The following is a 22,587-nucleotide window of genomic DNA, read 5'->3' as shown; positions in this document are numbered from 1 at the left end:
ACAATAAATTAATGAATAACTAGTTTTCAAATCTGAGTCAAGAATAATGATTGTTATTGTGGTTTACATACAACATTTGGAAATGTTTCGGAGTTTAGCAAATATCATGACACTTGACATGTTGCTCACGATGAAAGGTTTTCTGATTCTGATGCTTGATTTGCTTTCGCGGGCCAAATAAAATGATCTGGCAGGCCAGATTTGGCCACCTGGCTTTGACTTTGACACGTGTGGTCTATAGTATATCTATTATCTTTATTCCTGTTGTCATAGAAGAGCAACTGCACTGCACCTCTTTGGTGACTGTCAAACTTTTGCAGTGTCATGGAAAATCATGTTGATGGGAATGTACGGCATATTTTAATGACATTATTAACTACGAGGCTGTTCAGATGAAAAACTAAAAGCAGATAAAGTCATCCCTGTGATTATTTACTGCCTCAGAAAACAAGCGCGATAAGGATTTTCAAATTGAATAAATCGAGTAAATCGTAACAATCGCCGCAGGACCATTCAGATGCCTTATTTTCCGCAGCATTCCTTCTGACGAATAATCTGGAGAAAGTGCATTGTAAAAGCTGCAAGCACAAGGAGTTGCGGACAATACTTAAACATTCATCTCTTCTACACCGTTCTCCCAGGCAGCAATTATATTACCTGGGAAAACAGCATTGGGCATTTGACTGCAGCGTGATGATTTACAACGCAAACAAACAGGATGTTTTTTTTTTTTTTTTTTTTTTTTTTTTTTTCACAGAAAACGAATGAGCCACTGGGCCACGAACGGAATGACGCAAGCGCCTCGAACTCCGAAATGAAAAGCCATGACAAATGGAGACAGGTGTGAAAATGATCTTGGTAAAGTGCGGCGGAATGAAAAGAGGGATGGTCTGAAATAATCATTAGATTTGGCATGCAACACCATACTTGAAAACCGACATCCTTGACATTCTCTATTCTCTATCGATCTATTTATCTAGCCGGCCAGCCGGCTAGCCAGCCAGCTAGCTAGCTATCTCTCTCTCTCTGTCTCACTCTCTCTCTTTATCTCTCTCTGTCTCTCTCTTTCTGACACTGTCTTGCTCAACAGCACACAGCATTACTGCAACTGGTAGGTAGTTGGCATTTTATATACCATGGTATTCAAAATAAAATCAATCACATGTTCGTTGTTGAATTTTTATTGGAGACATTTTATCGATACGATAGTGTCGGAACAGAATTGAATTGTCAGCCATTTTAACACAATCGGACAACTCAGCATGAAGCTGCACTCGCTCTTGCGAGATGCTGAAGACAAATCCCGTTCTTAGTGCAAATCTTTGACCACAACCGATTAAATGACCTATTTTTTTTAAACCCCCAGAGCGGAAAATAAACTGAACAGAAAGACTTTTAGTTCACTCAATGCAGTTTTTTTTGCACAGAAAGCGAGAAATTTCAGACAGGGTGGATGGGTTGAGTGTGATTGAAATGATGGGGTTGTTCGATGTATTCTACAACCGTCTGAGTAAAACCAGATGAAGTATAAGAGACAGACAGGGAGATATACAGCGTAATGTTGTGGAAAAGCAAACACTTAACTCACAAAGTCATTTGTCAGAGCACAGAGGTAATAGGAGTCAGCATAACGTACAGTAGTATCTTGATGGTATCGGTTACGTCGTTGCCGTGCTACAAGCGTACATGCATGTGAACACGCGACAAATTCTAGTCGACAACATAATGAGAAAACACGGTGTGACCTTCACAACTGCAGCGAGGGAGAAAAACAGCCAGGCACGGATTAATGGCCCTCTGAAACAAACATGGAAGTCACAGGAAGTTGACACTATTCTCCGTCAACACAATGCGTTCATTTTCTGAGGTAATGCAGGGAAACCATCACAAACGGCTTAATTGCACAGCGACACCACCTGTCAACATGACAGCGCCGGGATTTAGTGCAAATGCGCGGTGCATCGAGTGCCTTCGCAAGAGCATCGACGTATTCCTTCAAAATGTTAAAAATAACAAGCATTTGAAGTGGAAGGTTTCACTTTGTGTATTCAATTGATATACAGTGTCGTAAGGTACAAATTCACTTGGATAAGGAAATAAATCAAAGCTTCTTATTTTTGCGAAAACAATTTTCTCTTTTTCAAAATACAAAATGGTCATTTTGACATCACAAAGCTGTGCTACTACTTCCGGTTTGTTTATGCTAGCGCTAAGCATATGTTTGCTAGCATGGGACTCATCTGTCAAACGTGTTGTTGTTTGTCTCAGATGAACAAATTGCACTTTTTGTCATATTTGACTTGACGTTTTTTTTGTTTTCTTTTAGCAAATAAATGTCTGAATAGATGGGATAGTCCGCCATATACAGTAGATAATATACAGGCATACACTAATACACACAGAAAAGTACACAAAAACCCGCCTGGCATGTGCGACTTGGGTCAGATGGAACATGAACATGTGACGCTACAGCAAGCGAATGTTCTGCTCCATATGTGTTCACTCTCTTTCTTTTTCCTCTCTCCCTCTCTCTCTCCATCTCTCTCTAGCCTCCAAACCACCCCTCCTCTCCCTCGAAGTGCTTTTCATTGAGCCATCTGGACATCATTGCTCTTTATTCCCTTCTTCGTTTTCTACCCTAATACCAATCCAGACATCACACATTCGTGTCCTTTTCCTTTTTTCGTAACTTTTATGTATTTATAGCATGTGTAGCTCCCATTTGCAATAAATTAGGGCTCCTTTGTTTTGCAGTTTGTTGCACATTTCAGTGCGGTGATTGGAGCATTTTATGTTGAATATGTAAAAGTTTTAAGAAAGAAAAAAACATCTGGTAAATTAGTGCTTCTTTCACATTTTCTGTGACTACAGATTTAACGCATTGGATGAAATCCAAACATATAGTTTGTCCTAACTAAATAAAATGTATTTGTGTTTAAATAATCATGATAAAGTATTGGTTATTTTCAATTTTATTACCATACAATATTCAAGCTAACTTTCTCCAAACAATAGCCTCAACATTAAAGTGATATCAGGCTAAAAGGTATATTTTCCATTTGGCTATCTCAACAAAAACAGTAAATACTGTACTTTACTATTCTTGGACAAGGCAAGCATTTATAACAGGAGTCAGCAAAGTTGATAAAAGTGAGCGCTATTTCTTGGCTACTGATTAAAGCGAAAGGCTAAGAGTTTGACCCACACTTCTTTTGTGAACCGCTGCAACGTGAATGACAATGGTTGTTTGTCAAAATCGACTCGTAGCAACCAGTCTCAATCTCACCAGTTATGAATGAGTGGATCGACGCTAACATTACAAACAGGTGCATGATTCTCTTTCTCCTTCTTATTCCAAATATATGACGGCACAAACGTACGGTAGCCGATAGCAGACGAGTAAAGTAATGGAAAATAGAGAAACAGAAGAGGACATTGAAGCATCCTCCCTGTACAAGGGCGCTCAAATGGAGTGAGGGAGTCCGACATAAGTGGAGGAAGACGACGTGCGGGAATTGCAGGCGAGAAACGAAGAAGAGTGGAGGGGGTGGTTGGATAGGGAAACACATCGTCCACGTGATCTTTCTGTTCACATGGCATCTTATTCTAGTATTATTAATGCTTAATGTGTTGTGCTGCGTGCTACCCAAACATTTCCTCCCAACATATCACGGTTTCAAATCAAATAAGGCACCCTATGATGACCACGGCTGAGCTGGCGTTTTTTAGAAGGTGGCTTAAGCTGTCATCGTGCCTTCCTTTGATTCACTGTTATATAATGACGGATATGTCGTCACTCCTCTCCATGCTTGCGGGAATCAAATGTGCACACTACACTCCCTATATATGTCACATGACTATTGTATGCTTGTTTCTGCGGTTATTTCCACACAATGTCAGCTTGATTGTGGACCATATATTTTCACTCTATTGAATCATATCATACATTACTCGGAATGATGTATGATGCTTTGATGATAAACAGATCTGCAACTCCCAACAGGCATGTAGACAAGTTAGTTGCTGAAGCCCCCTCTAACATAATAGTACCACTATGACTGGCATCCTCAAACACACGCCCACACATTCAAGGCAAGCCCTGCGAATCGTGCGCGTTCACACATATACACACACACACACGCACGCACACACGCGCGCAAACACAAGCACACACACGAAAATAAAACAACTACACGAAGCAGAATTTTGGTGATTGACGTGCACGAATTCTGCATTCGGTGGGAGACCACAGACACGGAGGCGAGCGTGCGTGTCAGTGCGGTTGTGTACGAGCGGGCGCGCGCTCGGGCGCGTTTTTCTGCAGCTCGTCACGCCAAGTCCACGCAAGAGGGGGGAAATACTATCATCGCAGCACATGACACCGCCGTTGCGTTCGCTTTCGTTCAATGTCAAATGAATGGTTTGAAAGTATTGTTTTTTTTTCAATGGCGATGAAGCGGTCGGTGGTTTTTTACGTGACTTCTCGCGCAACGCGAAGATATCCCGTTAATGCAATTTTTAAATTAATATGTACATTCTAGTCCCCCAAAACACATTTATTTAGCCGAACCGCTGGCCTTACCTCGTCATTCCCATCCCGGGGCCTCCAATTCCCATCCCTCCGCCGGCAGCCGACCCGTTGATGGGTTTCACGTGCTGTCCTCCCGGTCCTTGGCTTGCAGGTCCTCCGGGCATCACGGAGCCCATCATCCCGGCATCTCCGGGCTGCCCGCCGCCCTCCATGCTCGCCTCGTTCCCCATCTCGATCTCGGCTCAGGAGAGAGCAGGGCGGTCGGTGAAGATCGTTACAGCCAGCCGAACAGTCCGAACCCACCCCCACCCCCTTGCTTATATGTGGCAATGTGCCCTTTTATTTGAGTGGAAATCGGATGGGGGTATAAAAAAGGGGGAGGAAGAGACAAGAAGGAGAGCGAACTCAGCCTTGCTCCTGTATCATCGCCATCGTCTTCATCCTCCTCCCCGTCAGCCTCAGCACCAGTAGGCTGGGTTCTGACGTGCGACGGGGGCGCGCACGGGCCGTTCAGGCAGAAGGGAGATTAAACCAACAGGCGGCGTAGAAGTACGAGATAGGACTAGAATGACAAATTAGAGCTCCAGAAGCGGCTATAGAAGGGCTGTCCAAACTTTTTGCAAAGGGGGTCAGATTTGGCGTGTTAAAAATGTAGGGGTCGAGGGGCAACCTTGGCGGACAGTCTTTACATATAACAGCTATTATTATTATTATTATTATTATTATTATTATTGTTGTTGTTGTTGTTGTCGATGAAAAGGTTTATTCAGCCGTCATCTGTACTTCTTTGAAGGTGTCGGACGTTTCGCTTCTTATCCAAGAAGCTTCGTCAGCAAACTAAAGTCTTACTGGACCATTCCTGTACGACTGAAAGCTTACACATATGTATTATTATTATTAATTATTATTATTATTATTATTATTATTATTATTATCAATAATAATATACAAACTATTTTTAAAAAATACCATATAAATACCAATTCATGGAAGCAAAGTTATGAAAGGAAGTAAAATAATATAATAATCATCAAATAATTATAATGATATAATGATTATCATCTAATAATAATACTAAGAATACTACTAATAATATCATTATTCATAACTACGACAATGATATTATCATTATCATTATTATTATTAGTATTATTATTATTAATAATAATAATAATAATAATAATAATAATAATAATTGGATTGGATTTGCCTTTATTAGTCTCGCAGTGGAGAAATTTACATTACACAGCAGCAAAGTTATGAAAGAAATAAAAGTAGAAAAGCAAAACATAGGAGCTGCTGGAAAGGCAGCCACTCTCGCGGCGTCGTCTTGAAGTCAAAATAACAAAAAAAACTAAATAACAAATATAATAATAATAATAATAATAATAATAATAATACATTTTACTTCCAAACTCCTTTCAAAACTTTCAAGTATACATTTCAGCAAGTATGTGGTTTGGTTAATTTGAAACATGCATATCAAAATTTAATTGACATTGAAATTTCACTTGACTTTTCACTTGACGTTCCTTTTTTTAACACAAACATTTTCTGTAACAGTTCAAAATAATTGTTCTTTTGTTGATTCTCACCATTTTAGAAAAAAAACTGGAGAAAATCGCCATTTTAGAAAATTGAGGGCATCATTCGGTCAATTACTCATATATTAATTTGCGGCTCCGAATTAAGCCTATAGAAAGCAGCACTTAACACACATAGGTAACAACGCTAGTGCCCGATGTATTACTTCTACATGTGAACCAGACGTTATTGATTTTACGACAGAGTCTGCGGGCCGAATGAAAATTGACCATTTGGTCCCCGGGCCGGACTTTGAACTTTGGTGGACAATACGCTACATGGTGAAGTCTTCTCTACACACAAGTGTAAATAAAGAAAAGCAAGAAAGAAAGAAACTTGAATTGCATTACACTTTCTCAAGCAAAAGCCAAAAGTGATGAAAGTAAGACACGTTACCCATAGACACGCAGACTGTTTTGAATTGTGGGGAGGAAAAACAAAATCAGATAATGTCTCCTCCCAGGCTTCAGAATGACAGGGTCACACCTTCAATTCATGCAGCGGTGAAATAAGTGATCATTGTGGAATCGAGTATGTACTTTAGTCGAGTCAATCATTTGGATGGACTCATTGACTCGGCCGCGGGGGGTCGATTACTTAAGGAGATTAAAAATGAGCAACGTGCCAAGCTTCCACTTTACTCTGAGTAACATAAAACACTATTGGTCAACTGTAAGTATCAAATTGAATAACTGATGGGCAGCAGAGACCTCATCAGCATTTTCACTGGCCAAGTCCTTTTCTTTGACCTTAGTGGATTTCCATGAAAGAGCGGCAAAAGATGCAACAATTCAAAATTTTGCTCTTTGTTAATGAAATCACAAGAGTCCATTTTCAAAAAACTTTCAATTGCATAAAAACAGTTTTGCAAGTGAATGTAACGTCAAGAAAATCATTCAGTTGCCTTGGCAAAGCAAGGAGTAAATTTTCGAATAAGAAACTGTGATATCTGCAATCCCAGAACATCATTTTAACCTTTATTTAATTCTCTTTGCATGCCGACCTTTTCTATACATCTTAATGAAGTTGGCATTTAATTAACAATAGATCTTATTGAACCAGTGACTGAATAAGAAAACCCGCCCCCACTTCCCCCAAAAATGTGTCAGCCTTTTTATCTTTCAAAAAGGACCTCACAAAGGAGCTAATCTCCAGTGTTTCACCGCCAAAAAGCAAAATTAATTACAGCAATGAGTGATGTAAGAGATTCTGTTCTTGTCGGAAATGTGTGCCGGCCTCAGAGGAGTGAGCAGCTTTTCTCGCAACAGCAGATGGAAGGTGCTTTTTTTTTTTTAATCAAAAACTTCACACTTTTTGATACGTTTGAAAATTTAAGGGTCAAATGAAAGAAGAGAGACATTTTCAAAACCAAAGTCAGGCAGAGGAACCGTGACTTTAAAAAATATGTACCTGTATAGGATAAAAGTTTGGTCTAATGAAAATAATACCAGGTGTCTAACCTAAGGCCTGGGGGCCTGATCTTGCCTGCCATATCATTTTGTGTGGTCCGCATGAGCAAACCGTGGTCGATAGATAGGGATGGAAGGATTAGGTGGATGGATGCATGGATTTTTTACAAATCATGATCAGGTTTATCACACACTGTGTCCTTAACCTGATGGATGAATAATTTTGTTGGAGGGCAGCGTTTATGTGAGCAAAATTTGGCATATGTGCATGACTAACTTGGACTATTAAATGTTTCCTTGAGCTATCGCAAGATGGATAAAGCCAGACATAAAGGATGAGGAAAAACAGAAACCAGTCCAAACCTGAACACTTTCAATTTCCTGAGCAGCCAGTGACGTCCATCGCCGCTGTTGCTCCACAGATATCTAATCAATAACGCAACGTTCACATTGGAAAACATCCATACTGAATCTGCTTTGTCACTTAAAGCTGTTTTCTACTCCCGAGCGTTTGCTTGCAGGCCCACTATGACATCAATCTATTGGGTCAGATGTGCTGCTTCGATAGCGGTTTAAACAGTAGACATGAATGAAGAAAGAATAACTGAGAGAGAAGTCGAGAGTGTAGCTTTTGACGGCAAATGAACTGCAAAAAAGAGAGAACAACAAATAACTAGCAATTTGTTGAGAATGCATAGTTTGTACAGTATGGGGAGACAATGGGAATGGGATTATGAAGACATGAAAGTAGGCCTACAGGACAAGAATCAGGTGGAAAATATAACACAGTACAAAACATATTGATTTATATAGCGCTTTAACAACAGCTGAAGCTGTAGCAAAGCGCTTAACATGGGTAAATATCATAAACAGGAAATAAAGCAGTCACAAAGATAGTAGAAAGCACCATGGAGTAAAACTAAGATCAAGTCTGAATCATGCTGAGTCAAATGCCAAAGAGTACACGTGAAAATAGGCCTACGGGACAAGAATCAGGTGGAAAATGGCAGCAACAGAGCCTCAAGTGCTTTCACACCAGTCGACAACTTACAGTTTTAATTGAGTGGGAAGAAATCAGAACACCCGAAGAAAACCCACATAAGCACAGGGACAAAAAAAAATTCCAGGCATGGTGGCCCGAATCAAAATGCGCACTGAGAGACAGCCGCAACATGATAATAATAATAATACATTTCATTTATAAACGCCTTTCAAAACTCTCAAGGATGGGGAAAATTCCATTTTGACTTGATGGAGAAAAAATGGTGTTTATGTATAACTGCTGTGGATTTTAGCTTATATGGTGTACGTATTTTGTCATTTTAAAAAGAAAAGGCGGAAACAAATTATCCAAATTATGAACCCCTAAACAAACATCAAGAATATGTCGTGAAACTAAGCTGTCTGCTTAAATATTACGATTCACTGTTACATAAATAACCACGTCTGGCCCACTAGATGGCAATGTAGGAACGCTAAAGACCGCAAGTGTGCGGGGAACTCAAGTATGACAGCTCGTCCATTATTTTCGGTTCAAGCGCAGTACAGCATCGTACTATTTGTTTGCTGTTGAGTTTCTTACAGTATATTGCAATGCAAATAATCGCTCTCTGACATCGTTTTAATGCTGAGCTTTTTCACAAATGTAGCACTTCCAAAAATATGAAAAAAATTACACACACGTTTCACCAAATAGCATTTAAACTATCCATCCATTTTTTTTGGTCGCTTTGTCCTCACTGGGAATTTCGGCACTTTTTAGAGAGTAAGTTTTGGCTTTTGGCTCACCGAAAAGAGACGGCTCTTTCGGCTGTCAAATGGCTCCTCAGTTTTTTGGATTGGATTGGATTGGATTGGATTTGCCTTTATTAGTCTCGCAGTGGAGAAATTTACATTTCACAGCAGCAAAGTTATGAAAGAAATGAAAGTAGAAAAGCAAAACACAGGAGCTCTTTTTCTCACTTTTTGTTGCTTAAATTAATTTACGACCAAAAAGTAATGTAAAATCATATAAAACGAATTACTGATGTATAAATATACAAATGTGTATAAAATGAGTAAAACAAAGAGAAAAAAAGCGGCATCCGGGTAAAACTTATAGCTAGTCTTCAGCAAAGATTGGCTTTAAGAAATACCAAGTGCCACAGCTGTGAGCAGGTTGATCCTATTTCTTCTGTCCACTTTCAATTAAGTTAAATTAATTCAAAATGTCATTACGTTTCCGATCAGTTTTCACACTTTTCCACTTTCCACCGTGTCGTTAGTAGCACTGTAGCGCTATCGAGCTCTCTTTCGTCTCACTCTCTCATCTTCATGTGTTGCTTAAAGTGTCCCGCTGTGTCTCTAACACAGGGGTCTGGAATCTTTTTGACTAAGAGAGCCATACAAGCAAAACATTGAAGAATGTTTTCAATGAGAGCTCTAATAACCCCTCAACTATTGTGTGTGTGTATGCGTGTAAAACTCAATCACCTGCGGCTCTAACCGAAGGGAAAAAAGTCGGCTCCTATAAGTGGCTCTCTATAAAGAGCCGGCTGCAGTCGTTCCTTGTCAAAGAGCTGGCTTTTACAACCGGTTCTTTCGCGAACGACTCATCTCTCGTCCTCACATCGGTCGCTAACGTGCTTGTGATGTTAGCCCAGCTGTCTTTGGCTACACATCGACCAACAAACATTCGTACTTAGAAACACATGGGCACCTACTCTTGTCATATCCCGATAAGCAGTATAAGTATTTCAGATTAAGTCGCTAATGGTACGATGGGACACTCACTTGACCAGTGTGAGGGCAGTCTGTGGTTCCCACTCAGTGAGGGTGCGGATTTGGCTTATGAATGGTTGTTTATCTATGTCATATCGACATTTAATTTGAAAGACACATATAGTATTTGTGTCTTTCAACTAACCAATTAATTGTGAAGTCTGTCTTTCGACCAAAGTCAACTGAAATGAACTCCAGCGACTCCCCACCACCACGTTAGATTATTTTAAATATTACCCCTACGCTGTTGGGCTACTACTCGCTTTCAAAAATATACATTTTAGATTCACCAACCTATGACTTAACATCACCTCGGATGGCACCCATGCGCACAAGCACACAATTATAAATAAGAACGATAATGTGATACAGTCCACTATTGTGGCGTCACCGGTGCGCAAACTCTTTACTATACAAAACGTGTGGCACATTCAACCGGTAAGACTAACGGAAGCATGTAGCCATGGAGCTTCGACGCCGGTCTACGGTTGCTCGTGCACTTCCGGAACTTTCGTCTCGGTGATTGAGTGCAGGGCAGGGAGAACGAGGGCTGCCCTACCTCCCTCTGGTAACAACAAAGTGATGACTAAAATTCCACAAGCCTCCGATCCCTGCATGTCGTTACACTTACACGCCCGTCTTTGTTTTGCCTTTTGTTTGGGAGCCGAATTGCAGCAGACCGACAGCGGGAGGGCAGGTGAGAGACGGATTTCTCGTTTGCAAGCACTTCTATTCGGCTTGTTTTGTATGCGCGCGGTCGTGTGGAATGGGAGTCTTTTTTAGATTGCAGACAAAATAGCGGCTGCAACCTCGGTACCCTCGTTAAGCAATTTTGCAGATTTCCATCTTGGTTATGAAACAAGCGAGCGCCCTGCTTTTTCTTTTTCTGTTTTTTTTATAGGCTCGTGCGTGCGCAATTTTTATCGCCACCCAACTGTCTGTATGCCAGGTTACCTAACTGTCTCCCGAGGGCCCAACAAAATGAGGTACACCTTTCGGTTCTAACCCTTATGTTGCTCTGAATCGTATTAAATGTACTTTAACCCAACTCGACTTAAATGTGGGTCTAACTTTTTAGGCATGGAGCCGACTAAGTGCTTTACTCAGTTGGTATAGTAACTATTTGGTGAATGAGTACGTCACAGTTTCTTAACTTTGCCTTGAGTGTTAAAGGTTTAAGACAATCGGGAAATCGTGGTTTAAGTGGGTGTGCCCCGGTATTATGAAGTTTGGAGTTGAAGTCTTTGCTCCATCTTTCTGGGATGAGAGTTGCGTTTAACCCCACTGTGCTTGCATGGGATTCCTTCGGTTTATAGAGTAATTTGAGGGGAGAAAATATGGCATTTTTTTATTGTCAAATGAATCGATCTCATTAAATAGCCAGTTAACAAGAATAACCAGAATTGTGCTTGTGCTTGCAGCCACAACGTGAACTTTGGTTTGTTGAAATACGCAATTTGTATTTTTCTCAGAGTGAGATGCAACTTCATTCACCAGTAGTTAGTTTTTGCTCCATCCAATACACTAATGACATAAAAAACAAAGAGGAAAGTAAAATAGCTTTTTGGCCATGCCACACTGACCACACCAGAATGTGAAGTTTAACAGCCGTATGACAGAGACAAACCAAATTGACTTGAATGGAAGATTGAAGGACAACCGACAGCATTTTTTTGTGCCCTAACTGACACAGAAAACGTTTTTATAGCATCTAAAATACCCAAAACATGCAGGCTGATATTTTTAGTCAAATCCAAAACACCAATAAAAATGAGTTAAAGTGTCCCAAAATTACTTCAAAATGACCTCGGAGATGCAGAGTTTCAGAAGGTCCCGCCCCCTTGTTCGTGACGACACGCCAGGACGTCTTGCTTTGCTCTAGAATCAAAATAATGGCTTCAGATTTGGAGAAGATGCTTTCTTGTGACCCATCCAGTTATGAATATGATTCAAATAGTTCTGAAGAGGAAAGCATAAATGTTTGCAATCGATTAAAGAAGTCCTCCCGTATCAATTCGAGTCATCAGGACTCCAATGTGGCTTCCCGGAAAATGCACAAGCTGAATATTTAGTGTGAGTCTTAAAACGTAAAATATAGCATATATGCAGTGTAATCTTTGTAAAATACGCTCAGTAGAAGTCATTTGAAGCCATTTTACAAATTATGGACACAACTTGTCCGCAGGCGTCGGTTGTCCTTTAATATCTCATTCATTTCAATGAGAAATGTTGCTTAAGCTTTGCAAACAGAGTATGGTTAAAATTCAGATCCAACCAGTTGTGGGAAAATGACAGAAAAAAATCGACAGTTTGTATTAATAGCTGCGACCTCGGGGGTCACCACGTTACAATCTGGGAAAGTGGCAAAGAAGAAGGTCCCAGATGGATTTAACAAAACAAAATACGTATTTAATTTAAAGTAGTGTGACCATATTTAAATTTCTAAAAGAGGCAGCGTTTGGGAACCTGTTTGTTACGTGTTGGGGAGAAGCAAGGCAAGCACAGACTTGGCTGTATTTATGGCACTCATTCCCTCTGATTATGAACTCATTCACCGCCAGACGATGTGCAAAAATGTGTCCACTCCAGTGCCAGGGTTTTTGTCATTTTCACTCAAATTGCAGGAACCACGCATTATTGAGTTTTAGAAATACAGAAACATTTAAAGGACAACCGACGCCTACGGTCAAGTAATGTCCATAATTTGTAAAATCACTTCAAATGACTTCTACTGAGCGTATTTTACAAAGATTCCACCGCATATATGTAGCTATATTTTACGTTTTAAGACTCACGCTGAATAGACTTCAGGAAGTCTTGTTTTCGAGTTGGTGACGATTCCTAACGTCACGTCACGGAAGGAACGCCCCTGACCGAGGAAGCGACACACAATACATTTTGGGTACTTTGTTTGGTCTGAAAACTTTGTGTTGATCCGTGTTGATTGCAAAATTAGAAGGAAAACATAAATAACGCGATGGTGAATCGTTGTGTGTTGCACCAAGACTACTATTTGATACTAGTTGACACAAATTCCCAGCAGACAAATCAGCCCATTTCCAACAGAGCTTACGCGTCATCTTGTACATTTTCTGGGATGCCACATTGGAGTCCTGGCGGTCCACATAATGCTTTTCAATTCCCGAATAAATTCAGGAATGGCAGTGAATGAGTTAAACTCAGTTGTAGATGATTTATTTTTCGATGCAGACAAAACTCTATGATTTTGTCTTCAGGCAGCTTGCATGCACGGAGTCTAGCTGCTCCTGCTTGTTGAGAGGAGACATTATTATTATTATTATTATTATTATTATTATTATTATTATTATTATATTTTTCTTGATTTATTCTTGCCCAGATTATTTGGAGAGTAGCAACAGAAATGATCAGCTCCCCCTTCTATGAGTTAATAAACACCTATTGCAGAAACCTTCCCCTACTTGTGTACCCTTACAACCTCCATGAACCCCCACAATCAGTAGCGATTGGCTGGAAGGCTGCCAGAAGAGTCCAATCAGCAGGATCTTATTTCACTGATTTCCTAGCCCTCCCCCACTGCGGAATGGCCTTGGCTTTACCTGCCGCTCAGTCATCTTTCACAATGCTGATTTTTGAATAGAAAATCAACACATATGTGTTACTACCTTTTTTTTTTTTAGATTAATTTATTTCTTGCATGATAACTAAAGGACAATGTATGATGCATTGGCCTCTGTGCTGTAAATGAAGGGCCATTTCTGTATGTTAAGGGAAATCGAGCCATCTTTTGCGACGTAAACGACTCATTTGTATGGATTAGAAGACGTCTGGGTTAAAAATATCCTCTGAAGCAAGTCGATGCAGGTCAGCGTTTTTCACTGATCCAGGCCACGTGTGTGCATGTGCATGTTCGCGTGCATGCATGTATGTTGCGTATGCTTTAATGCAGGTAAATCCGACATGAATGTGTACGTCTTTGCAGGTTCAAAGGTAAACGTATTTAAAGGGCTGACTGCGTTTTCAAAATAGACACAGCAGGTAGTGGGTTTATTCAGATTTTCTTGGTCAGATACTTTTAGTGCATCTTTGGTCAAATATAGAAAAATATGCTGAAAAATACACTGTAAAAAAATCCATTGTAATTATGGATAATGCAGTTATTTGCCAACTGTTTGGTATGCTAATGTACTTGATTTTTTTTACCCTAATTTAACTCATTCACGAATTTATTCGCAAATTGAAAATATGACGTTCCATCCGGGTTGAGTGAACGCTGGCGCATGTGGCTGCCGCTGCTCACCCACAGAAAAATGTATCATGTGACTGAAAAGTGACCTTGAGAGTTTTGAAAGGCGCTTATAAATGAAATGTATTATTATTATTATTATTATTATTATTATTATTATTATTATTATTATTATATTTTATTATTAAACCCTCTATTTTTTCCTTCTTACTTAGCTCCCTTTTTAAAATAAATTAAAATGTATTAAAACGCATGTTTTAAAGTACACTACAAATAAGATGGCTTACCAGGTCATGTAGTTCAAGCCTTGGTCAAGTCATGTCATTTAGATACCAAGTCCCAAGTCAAGTCATTCCCAATTTTTTAGCTAGCATGTCGCAAATCCTAAAAATAGCAACTCGAGTCTGACTCAAATCAAGTCATGAGTCCTCCTATGAGTCATATTAGTCCATATTAGTCCTTACACAGACTACACTATAAAATACAATAACTATTCAGGACCTCACATCGCAGAATTTGTGGCCTCTGCTCTCACATGTACATTGTAACAAAATAATTCACTTTGAGTCCTTTTTGCTGGCATATGTATATCAACACCAGCAGGGGCTCTACCATTGTGTAATTGTATTACACAAGCCATTGGACGTGATTTGAAAGCTCTAAGCCAACCTAATACATCAGTCCTTGTTATACAATGCCTTCATTTCATGAACGTCAATTCAGATGTATGAGGTTCTTGAATGGACTGTTGTGGGGCGTGTCCATTTACTCTGGATGCAAGCGTTGTCCAAATAATATCGGAAGGGGGAAATAAATGGGGGATTCATGAAAAGAGATTTCAAAGGGTCGCTGCTGAGGTCTTCTTGGATTCAAGCTCACAATTACTGAAGGTTTCCTGCGTAATTTAGAGATTTTGTTGTTGATTTTTTTACCGAGATACAATCTGGTATTTTTGACCTAGTCAAGCTCCACCTTCGAGTGTTCTTCCAGCGTAACCTGGGAAGGTACAGGAAGGGAAAATGAATAAAATGAGAACATTCATGGTGGCCAATTACTTGTGGCGGCACATCCTTGTATTTTGACACACACACCTTATATAACTTTATTTTCGAGTAAGCTGAACAGTGACATTATTAGCCAGATCTTATGTAAGTGCTCTTATGCAAGCAGCTGTGTTCACCCCCCCTCATCAATCATTTGATTTATTTCATTTTCTCTTTCATACTTTTCACCTTGTTTGCTCAGAAGGTGAATATCTCCTTTTTTTTAACAAAACATGAACACTTCATTAAGTAACTTTATGTACTACAGTGAGGAGCCTTAAAGGACAATCGACACCATTTTTTTGTTTCCCAATTGACATCAGAAAGACGTTTTTTAGCATCTAAAATACCTAAAACACAAAGGCTGATATTTTTAGTCAAATGTAAAACACCAATAAAAATTACTGATAGTGTCCCAAAAATACTTCAAAATGACCTTGGAAGGTCCCGCCCCCTTGTTCATGACGTCACACCAGGACGTCTTGCCTTGCTCTAGAATCAAAACAATGGCTTTAGATTCAGAGAAGATGCTTTCTTGTTACTCATCGAGTTATGAATATGATTTAAAAAATCCTGAAGAGGAAAGCATAAATGTTTGCAATCGATTAAAGATGTCCTTCCGTATCAATTCGAGCCGTCTGGACTCCAATGTAGCTCCCAGAAAATGCACAAGATGGTGCCGAGCTCCGTTGGAAATGGGCTGATTTCAGGCATCGTTATAAACTCGAAAACAAGACTTCCTGAATATTCAGCGCGAGTCTTACAACGTAAGATCTAGCTATATGCTGTGGAATCTTTGTAAAATACGCTCCGTAGATGTCATTTGAAGTGATTTTACAAATTATGGACACAACTTGTCCGGAGGCGTCGGTTGTCCTTTAACGTTGGGAATGTCAAACAGGAAGCACGTGTCAAAAAGGCAATATGCCTCAAAGTTTACAAAAAGTATAAACTTCAAATTATTACATTTCATCATTCTTAAAGACCTATTTGTTTTAATGTTGAGCAGATTCTTTACTTACAGACAGTGTAGGTGTTCAAATAAATACCTGACATGTTTCGGCCACTATTAATGGCTGAATATGGTAGTGCAAAAAAAAAAACAAGTCCATATATCTTCTGGAGGGCAGTCTAATGAACATTGATTTCAAATAGCACTCATTGTACAAACTAATTCTTACTCATGTTTTATATAGTAGATTTATTGTTGGCAAACTTGGATTTTTACAGCCTCAATGCAACTTTTCATCAGAAACTCAGCCGTCATTCTCGTCTAATCCTGCTGAATTATTTGTGGTCCGCTCTAGCACCTCCCTCACTTTCCCATGGCAGTGTGTTTTTATTTTGGCCAGGGGACCGAGAGACCAGAGTGTCCCTTCCTTACTCCCTCACCCCTGCTTCGCTATCAAAGCCCCACCCTCATATCTGTTAATCTTATTTGCCCTGTAGTCCTTCTCCTGTGATCTCATCCATATTAAATTGCTGTCTGACCTCACAAGGGCGGCACCCTCTGGCTCACAGTCAAGAAGTCGTGGTATGACACTCAGCTCAGACCTTCTCGTGTGGAGTTAGCATTTTCTCCCTGGGATGCTTACCTTCCTCCCAAAACCAACAGACATCACTTTTTTGTTTCTTAGCTGACATCAGAAAAACGTTTTATAGCATCTAAAATACCCAACACACGCAGTATGATATTTTTAGTCAAATGCAAAACACCAATAAAATGACTTAAAGTGTCCAAAATCTGCAAAAAAATTAACCCGGAAGTGGCCAGTTTCAGAAGGTCCCGCCCCCTTGTTCGTGATGTCACCCCAAGACGTCTTGCCTTGCTGGAGAATCAAAACAATGGCTTCAGATTCGGAGAATATGCTTTCTTGTTACTCATCCAGTTAGGAATATGATTCAAATAGTTCTGAAAAAGAAAGCATACATGTTTGCAATCGATTAAAGAATTTATTCCGTGTCATTTTGAGGCATCATGGGTGGGAAATGTTGCACCCAAAAAAGGCAAAAAATGGCGACAAAGCAGTGTTAGGAATTAATCAGCCCGTTTCCACAGGCTGATTAATTCCTTACATGGAGCTTTGTCGCCCTCTTCTGCCTCTTTTTGGTCCTACATGAAGTTTTCAAACCAAAGTACAGCAAAATGCATTGACGTGATGGAAGGACTGCTACAATGTGTCCTTTTTTTCTGTCAGAAAGGGGTCTTCGTACAACATTAGGAACAAACATCTGTAAGCTAACGTTGATAAGAACATTCTTATTTGGCTGTTGCGTGTCACTTTGTGCGTTGACTTGACTTTAGAAGTTTTGTTCTTTCAAGTCAAAAGAAAAATGATAATTTATTTTGCTTCACAGTTAGGCGCATGAACTAAGATGCAAATGGGGCATAATGAGATGTGAATGTTTTCTTCTCCACTTTGCTTTCGTTGTCTCTGACTACATTTGCGCATGTGCGATGCAAACATTCCATCGTAGAATTCGGCGCTTTATGACATGACCCGTGCCAGGAAAAACATACGGGTGTGTTGCGCACTACGTACTCTGTTATGAGGGCGATGGCCATTGAGTTGTTCCCTTTTTGTTATTTGTTGCTAAATATAGAATTGTGATTGGTTATTGGGTGCGAAGTGATCGTTCATGGAGAGGCAAACACGATTGCATAATGCCATTTCTGTTTGTTTAACCCAGAAGTCTAAGAAACAACTTAGACTAAACTAGACAAATACAAATGAGTAGAAAATAAGTAACATTGGATGTTTAAGAATGTGCATCTAAAATCGTTCTATCATTATCCAACGTATTAACTTTCAAGTAACACCAAGCAGTGCGATTCTGCTTTTAACCTATTGTTAACTCACTCAGAGCATTTTATGATGAACACCAGACAAATATGTTCATTTCCACAAAAAGCACATTAGACAATGGAGTATAATGTTCCTCGGTATATAGCCTTCTTGAGTGCCCCAGAATAGTTAGTTTTTTCCATGTCTGGGTATGAGCATTGTCATCGAGGCTGACCGACAAAGATTACAACCACATTATTGAGAAAAACCTGAGAGAGTCATTATCCTTCAGCCGAGAGAGCTTTTAAAGTGCCCGAGAAACTCTGAAGAGCACCTTTCCTCCATTATTGTCTCATCTCTGCCCAATCACGAAGCAGCTCGTCTACCAAAAACTGTTCATCATCTTTGATAAGTAGATGTATGGATACAAACAGACGGCCAATACCATGCCACCTTCTTTCAGGCAGCTTGCGACGATGCAGGGGTAACACAACAGGATGTCCGATGAAGAGGAGCAGCAGCGGCAATTGAATGGGTCCGCAGGCCTGCCAGAAATCTGCCACATTACTGATGAAGAGGCAGAGGATGACAGTGATGATGATGACGACGGCGATGAGGATGATGATGAAGATCATGAAGACGGTGAGATACCGGGTGAGTACAAGAGATAATTTTCATTTTTATGAGCTCTACACTCTAATACTAAGGCTGGGAAAACAATCACGGCTGACTTGAATAATTAGCGATAGCTCCCATGGTTGTGTCTAACTGCTAGCGTTTTTTTCTTTGAGTGCCAAGTGCCAAAAATGGAAAAGGAAACACTCGCACAAAGTTCACCCTTTGATTTCTGGCTGAACTGAGCTGCCGGGAGGTACCGTATGATCTCATGCGTGACATCTGTTTTGAGTTTGGTGTTATTTTGGAAACAAATCACAGCAGCAAGTTTCAAGTTACATGGGAACCAATGGGAACCAAGCATCCACATGGTACACCTGGGAACCTCTATGAAATGCACCGATTTTACCATAATTTGGTAAATCTTACTAGCTCGCGTTTGTATACTGGTAATTGTTTGCAAGCAGACTGTGTTACCTATTCCAAAAAAACTCCAGTGAACTCCTCTTCTTCACAATATACAGTAAAGACTTGTTATATCGATATCGGTTATATCGATAGTACTGCTTATTACGATACTATGTCTATGAACTCAAGGAGAAAATTACATGCCCGCAGGATCGGATTTATATCGATAGTCCGGTTATATCGATATTTTTTCCTACTCCCGAGAATATCGATATAACGAGACTTTACTGTATTATGTAAATCAATGAATCATCTATTGGTTCTAGTAGATGAGTCATATTTGTATCCAGGCCTCCTAATTGTTGAAGAAAACCTCGTCATGGTTCATCCAGACTGTTGGATACCGCGTTTTTGTGGTGTATCTTGCAAAACAGCTTTTGCTGTGCGATGAGTTACGCACAGAGTTAATGATCATTAAATAGCATCCGTCCGCTATTGTGCGTCATTAGAATATTTATAAGTCGAGGGGTCTAGTTCCAATTTATATCTCAAAAAAAATTCTCAATGGCAAAGACAGTAAAGTTAAATAAAGACAATATTTTTCTTAATTGATAACTCATCATAGATCAGCAGGTTGAAGGTTGCTAGTTTCCTTCGCGGCTTGGGAGTGTTTGTATGTTAGATATCTCATTTACATTTTCTCCCTTGGTGACATGGCACATCTATTTTCTTCTTGTGACATCATCGCCACCCGCCATCGTCTCTTGCGTCTGTCCTGCCGTTGCCATGACAGCTCACCATGCCGCCCCCAACCAAAGTTTTTTTCTCCTTGGTTCAACATCTCCATTTTGAACACAACAACAAACACACAATTCGATGGAGAACAGTAAAAAATATTGGTGACAAAAATTCTACCAAAAATCACATTTTAAGACAGGAAATCAATCACAAAACATCACAAATTATTTTATGTTGAAAATAACTAATAATGAAAATGCAGTATTTCTTGTACTTTCCCCATTTACTGTATAATGATTTTTTTTAATTCTGAGAGTTTCCTCCTGTGTTATGGAGTAACTGTAAATGCCAAACTAACTACGTAATTGTTATCTGAGTTAACTATGAATAATTATCATCATTGTTGAATGTGTTTTGTTTCGGTGTTGAGAAAGCTTTCCATTGATGGAGTTTCTTTTTCAAAAGGAGGTGGGAAATAAAGAGGTTATGAAAGTTTGAAAATCACATTTTACAAAAGAAAGTAACAACTAAACCCTAATTGATTTTGCATTAGGACACTGGCCAGAAATCAGTTCATTTTCACACCTTTTTAATAATCATAACTTCAATTTTTGGCACGGAATCTGTCAAATAATGCAATTTTATGAACATCAATTTCTTTTCAAAATTCTTTGCATACAGTGTACTTAATGTCGGCAATTTTTATCTGGAACAGGACCGAGTCTAAAGAATTGGTAAACACACATTTTATTTCCACTGGTTTCAAATGTTTCTCTCTCGAAAGCATTAAATGAAAATGTGATGTCAATGGTTTATATAAATATAAGCTCTCATAAATGTGATATCATATTAGCCTTCCTCAGATAAGTCACAGTACCAAAAAACACGTTGTGGATGTCTTCTGACATCAGATATATTTAATTTTAATAAATGTAATTATATTTATATTTAATGTGATGCTATGTTCATTTTCATTTTTTTTCCTAATACCGTGCTCTAAAAAGTACTTTAAAGCTGAAATTCTGTATTTTTTTTTAAGTGTGTGCGTGCGTGCATGTGCGTGCATGTGCGTGCGTGCGTGTGTGCGTGCGTGCGTGTGTGTGTGTGTGTGTCACAAACATTGTGTTCCTTTCGGTGTGTGAAGAGATGGTGTGTGTCATGGGTTCTTGGCACAGTTGCCAGTTGGTTTAGTCATTCTTTCATAAGGTCCCACAACGGGTGCGTGCACACACACACACGCACACACACACACAGACATGCAGAGGACCAGGAGGTGAGTGTGCTAATTAGCGTGTTGCTCCTCTGCCAATGTGCAGGCGTGAACAGCATCTCTCTGTTTTTTTTGTTTTGTTTTTTTTTTGCATTCTGAGTGAGTGAGCACAACATGTTTTCCTCCCACTGTGTTATGGACACCTGTTGCTTTTGGTGAGTCGTGATGTTTGTCCAGTTTGATTGACCTGATACTTAGCATTCAGTCACGGATGCAAAAAAAAAAAAAATGATCCTGACTTGGTCTCAAAGGAATTTGGGAGGAGTAAACATTGATTGGGGAAATTATTTTATCCCTCTTGAACGTTAATTTTTCATTGGCGAAATACATTCTAGGCAATTTTACTTAACCAACTTTATGGTTATTAATTATTGACAATTTGTTTTTGGGAGCACCCAACACGTTTTCGTTGCTTTTTTTGTGGCTTTAGTTGAAGTGAAAATCCAATTTTGACTCAGAGTGTGCGTTGTTATAGTACATTGATTATTTGAGCAATGAATAGCAGCGCCCCAACTGGGTTCAGAATGGGTTATGAAACGTGAGCTGGAATTGTTAGTCAGGTGAAAGAACAATTATTAGTGACATCAGCAGCGACCTCTAGGGTGTCCCACGCCGAGTGCCCGAAAATGGCTGGAATAGGCTCCAGCACCCCCCGCCGCCCTCCTGGGGATTAAGTTGTCTGGAAAATGGATGGATGGATAGACTGGACATCAGTCCAGTTTAGGTAGCTGACCTCCTGTAATGATGTCGTGCTTTGTTACCAATCTTCTGAATTGCGTGCCAGATCCTGCAACTGGTATCAGTTTTTCAATACTGAGGGCATGTACTGTATGTACGTTGATGAAGAACTCCGCTGGGTGATGAGTGGGAGGTGATACAGTCACACCAGTTGGTCTACATACTGGCACAGCAGACGACCAGGTCACACCATCTGAGCGTCGAGTGGAGATGAGGGGGGACGGAGGGATGGAGAGGTGTTACCAAATTTACAGAAATGCTTACTCATACCGTTGAGTCACTTTCATCGCCGTCATGCTTTAGTGTATTTACTGTATCCCAGGTGGTCATCTTTCACCCCTGAGTGTCGTTTTTTGGTTTGTGGGATCAATAATTTAGCTTTAACGTGGTCCAACTTGTTAAAAAAAACACTTCAACATTGCATTTATTCGAAAAAAGGGATTGCAAAGTTCATCAGGAAACGTTTTTACTGCCTTTGGG

General features: G+C 39.8%; 2 protein-coding genes across 2 annotated transcripts in view; one reads left to right on the top strand and one right to left on the bottom strand.

Moving 5' to 3' along the window:
* bsna (bassoon presynaptic cytomatrix protein a) overlaps positions 1-4,953 on the bottom strand; it is a 58,411-nt gene extending 53,458 nt beyond the window's left edge. The window contains 1 exon segment of the mRNA XM_089011646.1: positions 4,583-4,953. Coding sequence (XP_088867772.1) covers positions 4,583-4,761 — 179 coding nt within the window. The 5' untranslated portion in view covers positions 4,762-4,953.
* A 5,884-nt stretch (positions 4,954-10,837) lies between these two features.
* Positions 10,838-22,587, top strand: part of LOC148903949 (helicase ARIP4-like) — a 39,816-nt gene continuing 28,066 nt past the window's right edge. Inside the window, 3 exon segments of the mRNA XM_089011619.1 lie at positions 10,838-10,981; positions 11,186-11,270; positions 18,802-18,992. Coding sequence (XP_088867745.1) covers positions 18,836-18,992 — 157 coding nt within the window. The 5' untranslated portion in view covers positions 10,838-10,981; positions 11,186-11,270; positions 18,802-18,835.

The sequence above is a fragment of the Hippocampus bargibanti genome, linkage group LG01 (genome assembly GCF_051943395.1).
Source record: "Hippocampus bargibanti isolate YZ-2025 linkage group LG01, ASM5194339v1, whole genome shotgun sequence".
NCBI lineage: Eukaryota > Metazoa > Chordata > Actinopteri > Syngnathiformes > Syngnathidae > Hippocampus > Hippocampus bargibanti.
This window is presented reverse-complemented; position numbering and strand designations above follow the sequence as displayed.